This window comes from Pundamilia nyererei, unplaced genomic scaffold (genome assembly GCF_000239375.1).
Source record: "Pundamilia nyererei isolate P.nyererei 1_Seehausen unplaced genomic scaffold, PunNye1.0 scaffold00178, whole genome shotgun sequence".
NCBI lineage: Eukaryota > Metazoa > Chordata > Actinopteri > Cichliformes > Cichlidae > Pundamilia > Pundamilia nyererei.
This window is the reverse complement of record NW_005187579.1, coordinates 1,036,201-1,044,052: the sequence shown is the minus strand read 5'-3', so window position 1 is coordinate 1,044,052 and position 7,852 is coordinate 1,036,201. Positions and strand designations below refer to the sequence as shown.

The following is a 7,852-nucleotide window of genomic DNA, read 5'->3' as shown; positions in this document are numbered from 1 at the left end:
ACGAAGGAAGACCATGAGACACCCAGCAACGCTGAGCTGGTAGCGGATGACCCCAACGATCCATACGAGGAACAGGGTCAGTCTTTCAGACTGTATAGATGTGCTTTCCAAAAGAATAATTCGATTTATTTGCTGATGTGCAGTTGTTTGCTCTCCATACTGTAGTGGTTTACACATTTGCCTGACAAATGAAAGATCCCTGGTTCATCTCCTGAGAAGAGACACAAATCCCTGTGGCGATACATCAGGAAGGGTTTATGATGTGAAAGGATCTACCCACTGTGGCAGGTTCTTGTTAATAAGGGTGTAGCTGATAGTAGCTTCTTCTTATTTAATGATTATAATACTGTGCAAGTTCTAAGCCACCCCTCATATCTTTATATTTTCCTTCCAAGGAGACAAAATTTCTTGTATTTTTTCTAAGTGGTCTTGATCAATAGTTCTCACAGTTTCAATGTTTTTCTTTGGAAATTGACAGCTTTTGACACTCATCTTCAGTCTAGACCTTGTACCTGACCATTTCAGAGGGTTTTGTATTCTTTTATTTTGTATGCTACTTAATGGTAACTTATAACTCATTTGAGTTAAAAGAAAAAAGATAAAAAAAGAACCAGTATGTTCTTAAAAAAAATGAAAGGAAGCTGGACAGAAAAGACGGATTAATTATCAGTACCCCCCCCCCCCCTTTTCTTTTTTTTAAATTTCTCAGATAACTTTTGTGAAAACCCTTATGCTGTAAACACAGGAATGTTTCTTTCTCTAAAGACCACCCCATATAAACAACATTAGACCCTCCCTGAGCACTAAATATCTGTGACTAATTAAGCAACAGTCAGATCTACTTTAGGTTATTTTGTAATGAATAGTTAATGAACAAGAGTGTGTGTATGTGACTCATTAGTAAAATACCATTTAGGCTTGGACACTGTGTGGCTCAGTTTTTTGTGATACTGTCCGCTAACAGCTACATATCCAGATCTCTGTTGGTGATCTTGGTAGTGCAGGATGCACTACTTTAGTTTCATTAAACATTTAAGGTTTTCTGCTAACCTGCCACGCTCTGATGTCTTTAGGCCTCATCCTGCCAAATGGAGACATCAACTGGAACTGCCCGTGTCTGGGCGGGATGGCCAGCGGACCGTGCGGCTCTCAGTTTAAGGAGGCCTTCTCGTGCTTCCACTACAGTAAGGAAGAAGTGAAGGGTTCCGAGTGCATCGACCATTTCCGTAACATGCAGGAGTGCATGCAGAGGTACCCCGAGCTCTATCCCCAGGAGGCCGACAAAGACGAGTCCGCCACCCCGTCTGACAGTGCTGCCTTAACATCCGAGAGCGACTCTACTGCGGTCACCTCAGCTGTTTCGTCTGACAGCACCTCACCTACAGACGACCAGGCCGCCAGCTAGAGTTGATTAGGTCAGTGTTAGAGACTTGTCCAAAAGGAGCTCCAATTGGTCTCTTCTCCTCCTCAAGCCTTCAGAGAGGGACTATTGATACAGTTCTGACACTCACAGGAAATCGACGGGCCATCAGGAGAAGAATTTCAGAGAGACGTAGAGCGTGTACACAAATACGAGCTGCTTTATTGGCTGAACACTTAAGAAAAAAACCTAATTAAGTTATCTGATTATTGACAGTGGGCCAAGTGATTTGCTTCAGGGACATCAGCCGAAATGCTCATTTTTATGCAGTGCAAACATGACTTGTTGCTTGTTCTCACGCCAGTCAGAATTTCAGCATTTGTAACTGTATCCCGAGGTCAGTTGTGTAGGAGTATAACTAAGCATTTATATTAGTCCATCTAAGAAATCAGAGGTAGATCTTTTGATTTGAGTGACGCTCAGCTTTATTTTACCTCAGACAGGTTTTTCAGCACTTCAACTTGTTTTCCACCACTCGAGACCAAAGCAGAAATAATCGACAGGAAAGCTGTTGAAGCATCTGTGCTGTTTTAGATGTTCTGTTTCTGACTTGTTGGCATCATGTATAAACCTACTGAGTCTCCATCTATAACTGTCTCATCTCTTCCGTTAGTTTTCTATCTGGCCTGTCATATTTACCTGTGAATGCATTAATGTTTTTGTCATGTTAATGCAATCACGAGTCTTGAGTTGAATGCTGTGGTCACCACTCGTGGTTTTTCCAGATTAAAATGATTGCCTGAAATTTTCAATCTCCGTTTTACTTTCATTCTAAAGAGAGAGGGCAGTGTCCCAGTTTCTTGTAGGATAAACATTTATATTTATTAGACAGTCGGCTGTGCTCATTCTTCAATGCTCAGATTTAACAAGGTGCTGGCAGTGTCCCAGAGTTTTGCGTTTTTTATTGACATCATAATTTTACGCAGTTGTTGCAGGTTGGTAAGCGCAACATTCACATTTGGCTGCACTCTGGTGGCTCTGCAGGCCACTGACGCACTTACTTCAGCTCATTGCCATGAAAGCAGGCTAAAATTATATGAACTTTGTTGTCCTGCTTAACGTAGCTATTAAAAGATGAGTAAACTGAATGATAAGGGGGTGCAGGTGGTCATTACTTTACAACATTACTGGAGTAGGCTGTGGCATTTGAATTTTGCTCAAATGGAACTAAAAGATATCAATAATCACCCCCCCACACAGTACACTCCTGAATTATAGATCCATGGGTTCACGTCAGATCACCTGGCTCATGTTCAGAGTCACTAAAACCACCTTCCTCTCTGCTATGCTTAAACTGCAGCAGGTCTTCCTGCTTGTCTATCTGCATATCTAAATTCACAGAGTCCAAGCCACATGATTGGCTGATGAAATATTTTCTATATGAGCAGGTGTAGCTGATGACGTGCCTGATGTTTCTATGTTAATTGCAGTATTTCACACTTGGTTTTCTGCTAATTAAATAAAAGGAGATGTAGTATTACAGGAAGATTTGTTAGCTTAACAAATCAAAGTATTTTTGCAGTAGCTATCCAGATCCAAAATGAATCTGACTATAAGGGGAAAAAACAAGCAAAAATAAAATCAACTATTTATACAAATTAGGTCTTTAACATCAAGTACAGCACCTTAAGTCAGACCACTTTAACATCCATTCATTCTCTTATGCACATGTTGGATGCTTCTCTTCAGTTATGAAGCCTCAACGAGCTGGACACGTTTGACTCCTGGATTTTCAGTCCACTATCTGAATTGGTCACTCACTCATGAGTATCTTGTAGAATCCTTCTGGATTGCATTCCTCCTCATATTTAGATCATATGGATCAGCGGCATCTATTTCTCAGGCTGTTTGATACAATCAGACCTACACGAGGTGTCCATGGAACCACGACGCTCTGCATAGTGACGAGCAAACGGCCCGTTCCACGCTCCTCTTTGCCTGCAAGCAGGTACTCCATACCTGCGAGAGAAAAAAAAAATAAAGATACTGTATATGGATTCAGTCTAAAACGTGAGTATTTTTATTGCAGGGATCTCAAACTCAGTGGGCCACATATGAAAGAAATCTGTCAGCATGACAGTTTGGGCTTGAATTGCCCAGATGTTAATTATAAAGCAGAATGTTTTTGTTAATTAATTTTATTTATTTGTTTAAAAATGTAAAAACCCCCAAAATAAAACCATTTTTATAAAATGTTTATATTAGATTGTGATGAATGGTAGATTATCTGTCATGTAATTGTTTATGAAGCTTATGTATAATAAGGAACATCACCATTTCCACTTCCTACCGCTGTGAAACTCAATGCTGACATCGCTGCTCTAGTCCAGTCATCTTTCTTCAAACCAGTCAGCCTCCCCTCTGTGTACTTTAAATCTTTCATTTTCCCTTCTGGACTCCTTCGTGCAACCCACCTCCTCGCCATCTCTGCCTCACACAAGTCCCTTCATCCAAGCCTCCATCATTTTGTCACCACCACTATCAGTGTCTAGACTTCTGGGCGTCCTGCCCTAATGGCTATCACTACTGGGATTTCATTCTGCTGTTATTGGGGCATCAGAGTCTAATCACCAAATAGCATAATTGGATTCTATATATCAGTCATATTCTTAGTATTGGTATAAGTATTGGAGTCTTCTAGGTTTAACATCCCTGCTTTATTGTTATTGATGGGGGATAATAGTTGGTTTTGCAGATGCCTTTTAAGATTTGCTTGAAACATTTCTTACCTGGGTTTAATATGGGGCATGTGCAGCCACGGCTGGTCCAGGACAGAGGATAGATGCTGGCGGTTCCTAAGCGCAGCGCCACCTGACCTGATCGAAGGACCTTGCGAACTTTGACGTGTACTTCAGCATGGCTGCCTTTGTCATGAGCAGACAACACATTGGCCTTGATGACTGTAACGGGCCACAAAGAAAGAAAACAGAGATCATTCTGAACCTTAAACCAAACTGTAGATGTATGTAATGTTTTTTAATCAAGTGAAGGCTGGGCCTTTTGTTGCTTACCATAATCATGTTTGGTCTTACAGAGCTCAGACGCACTTCTCAGCTTTTTCTCTTTACAGCTACACTTCCCTGTGTATAGAAACAGAGTTATGCTCTGTATATAGGAGAAAAATGGTTGAACCAGTGTTATTCATCATAATGCAGATTAACATCACCTGTGTAATGCAGAGCAGAGACTGTGAGCTCCTGAGACAAGTGTGCTTCTTCTTCAGTTGGCAAAAAATGATCCAAATCAGGTATTTTCCCACCAATGGGCACATTTAACATTTGCTTATTTGTGTAGCTGTAAAAGTGGAATAAAGCATGTGATGATTGCCAATTACTCATCATTCATTAAATTTAGTCTGATAAGTGAAAAATATCTACCTGTGGAGACACTGGCCAGTGAATGGATCACATTGGTGGGGGCATGTGCAAGGTTTGCATCCCTCCCCTCCAAAGCCCCAGTAGCCAGGTAGACAGTGGCTGCAGCTTGTGCCCCCTACACCAGATTTACAGTGGCACTGGCCACTCCTAGGGTGGCACCAGGGTTCCTCCTTTCCAGGTGGAGAAGGGAAAGAACCCTGAGGATCACACCAGCAGCCTGAGTGACAAAAGTTAATGAAGTTAATTAAAACAGTTAGAAAAGTGCCAGCAGATGGAGCTATAGCATTTGTAAGCTTCCCCAATGTTGAATCTCTTTTACTAATAACAGCTATAGACATGTCAGCCAACCCACTGCCACAGTAAAACACCCCTCTGCCTTTTGACTCTTACGTGTGCACGTGTGGGGGGAGCTGAGGGGCAGGGATGGGCGGCGGTGGTAGCCATAGCGACAGCGATGGCATCTACGCCCCGCTGTGTTGTGCTGGCAGTCCTCACATACACCCCCACTGAGTCTGCCAGAGGAAAGCCATGCCCGCTGAGAGAAGTGGCAGGTAGCTGCGTGACCATGGCACTCACACTCTTTGGTTGTGAGGATGTGTGATGTCACAGCGATCAGGATGAGAGAGATGAGAGAAAGTGAACAGGTAACACTCTTAGCATGGTCCAATTTAAAATTAAAGTAACCAAGACATTCAACTGTGTATTTAATTTAAAAGGTTTGGACTGCATTAATTTTTTTAGGCAAGTGAACACGATTGCTTCTTGTCTTAGTCATTCACACTCACACACAAATAACCATGCATGTTACTACCCTCCCATCTGGAGCAATGCTTGGTCCAGTATCTTGGCCAGGAGGAGTTGGGGTTTGCACCACCAACTCTGCAACTAGTAGACAACCTGCAATCCATCACCCCCCCCCCCCATACTTTAAAATCTTCTCTCCCCTCTGTTATTTTCCTTTGTCAGCAAAACGGCATCTCACATACGTAACAGCTGTACAAAGCTGCTGTTGGTTACTTACTCTGGCATGAGTTGGCCTCCCCACTGCTTCCATTGGCAGGCCTCCAAGGTTGATCATTGTAGAGCGGGGCGCACTTGGCACAGTGATCTCCAGCTGTGTGGTGACTACACAGACACCTACCAAACACCTGGAAGACACATCTTCATCTACATTTGATTTTGTTGCAGATGCCTGCTGTACAAAGAACCATAAAATATGTCAAGGCTTAATGTAAAGTGTCAATTTAAAGGACCTTTAACTGTGACCTAATCTAATCTCTTTAAACCAATATTCTGAATGTGTAATTAATTATTTTTGTACCTTTTTCACTTCAGGGTTTTATCTTTTCCTTTTGATACAAGCATACATACATGCAGGATAAAATGCTCACCATGTTACTGTCCTCTGTTTCCTTGTTTCCATTGTTGTGTGGTACACAATACTCAGCATGTCCATGGCACAGGCAGGTGCCTCTTGCCAGTAAAGTATAAATAGCATAAGGTGCTGAAGCAGAATTTTCTGAACTGGACGGGGGGCTGTGGACTGAGGATGTGATGCTTGTCCAGCGTCCTGGGGGGGTCAGAGCTGGGCTACAGGTCTGGGATTTTAGCAGTCTGACACGGAGATTTGTGATGGTCAGGTGAGAGAGGGCCTCTGGACTGTAGGGGTCGAATGTCATAGCACTGCTGGGGTTTAGAGTACGTAATATGACCTAGAAGGAGAAACATAGCTTTAAACTGCACTGAATGAAACATTTGCACAATGCATCATATCCAAATATCCTCTACCTCTCCACCTGTGCAGGGTGCAGCATCAGTATAGCGGGATGTACACGGTGACCCTGGCTGATTGAAGTCATCAGGCAAACCGAATTCTAAGCTGCAATTATAGGCAAAAACCTTTAAAGCTTCCCACGTCTTTCCAAAGTCCACTGAGCGTTCAATGGCCATGGCAGCAGGCCGCGGTGACTTGAACACCAAAACCAAGTGAGTAAGATAGAATTTCGTTTCCAGGTCTAAACGTATCTCATCCTGCTGCCCCCGCATTGTTCTACCTCCACCTGATGCCCACCAGGTATCTGGATGCAAGAAAGGGTCATCAGTCATGTGAAGAGCTGGGTGAGGATCCTGAGAGCAGGCCTGAGGACTGACAGAAGGTTGGGGACACAGAGGATGCTGGGATGTGCTGTTCCCACAGCAGTTCGAGAGGGTGAACAGGGTCCTGCCACTTGCCAGGTTTCCTATGGGTGGACTACAGGCACGGTCCAGGCAACTAGAAGCTGAGGCAGAGGGTGAATGAGAGTCAGTGAGAGTGTGAGACAGTAGTGGAAAATGTTTATTCCATGACTGAGCAATACAGATCGTTCTTTTGATCTGCCGATGTCCGTGCTGCCAGTGCATTTTCCAACACATGGCATTGCGGACAAAGCCAAAGTGCTGCTCATTACGTTTTCCATGAATATTTAATTTGCCTGACCGCTGTGCTGTCACAGAATCCTGTCCTGCCCTCCCGACTGGACAGCGCTAAGACTCGGGTTACATGTAATGGAAGGACACAAAGCTGTCAGACTATCAAATGCATCAGGAGCGAGCGTAACTTTTGCTTTACGTTTGGGACAAGATCTAAAAACACAGCGAGTTCTTCAGTGTCATAGAAATTTACGTTTTTTACAATAACTCGGTAACTTAAAACATAACCCGAAATAGAGGGCACAAGGTCGCTGCTGATTTTTTATTTTTTATTTTTTATTTTTTTTAGAAATAAGAGCATCACTGCAAACGGATGATGCGCCTCACCTGCTTCGCTGCCGCGCATCACAACCAAAAATAGCCAACCGAGAGCCACCAGCATCAGATGTCGAGATGTCCCGAGCATATTAGACAGCGTTGTGCTCGTTCCTGCTGTGTTTACAACATGCATGGTGCGTCACACGCTTCCCCGCAGAGGTGGGTTCCAACATAATGTGTGCCCTAATTAACAGTCCAACTCATTTCTTTGGCTAATTACGCAATGCGCAAAGTGTCCAGATAAATCCAAGAGTAAGTAATTTTTTTC

The 7,852-nt window shown here is 43.2% G+C and overlaps 2 protein-coding genes across 2 annotated transcripts in view; one reads left to right on the top strand and one right to left on the bottom strand.

Annotated features, from left to right (window-relative positions):
• Positions 1-2,165, top strand: part of chchd4a (coiled-coil-helix-coiled-coil-helix domain containing 4a) — a 2,597-nt gene extending 432 nt beyond the window's left edge. Inside the window, exons 3-4 of the mRNA XM_013914188.1 lie at positions 7-76; positions 1,074-2,165. Coding sequence (XP_013769642.1) covers positions 7-76; positions 1,074-1,405 — 402 coding nt within the window. The 3' untranslated portion in view covers positions 1,406-2,165. The remainder of the gene's footprint in view (positions 1-6; positions 77-1,073) is intronic.
• Positions 2,166-2,216: 51 nt separating this feature from the next.
• Positions 2,217-7,840, bottom strand: LOC102200146 (netrin-4). Its single transcript, XM_005746445.1, has 10 exons — positions 7,594-7,840; positions 6,586-7,076; positions 6,189-6,509; positions 5,819-5,945; positions 5,188-5,376; positions 4,798-5,014; positions 4,587-4,714; positions 4,432-4,500; positions 4,150-4,320; positions 2,217-3,379 (listed from the first exon to the last, which is right to left on the bottom strand). Exons 1-10 carry the CDS (start codon positions 7,715-7,717, stop codon positions 3,243-3,245), a joined length of 1,974 nt encoding a protein of 657 aa, XP_005746502.1. The 5' UTR covers positions 7,718-7,840; the 3' UTR covers positions 2,217-3,242.
• Between the last annotated feature and the right edge of the window lie 12 nt (positions 7,841-7,852).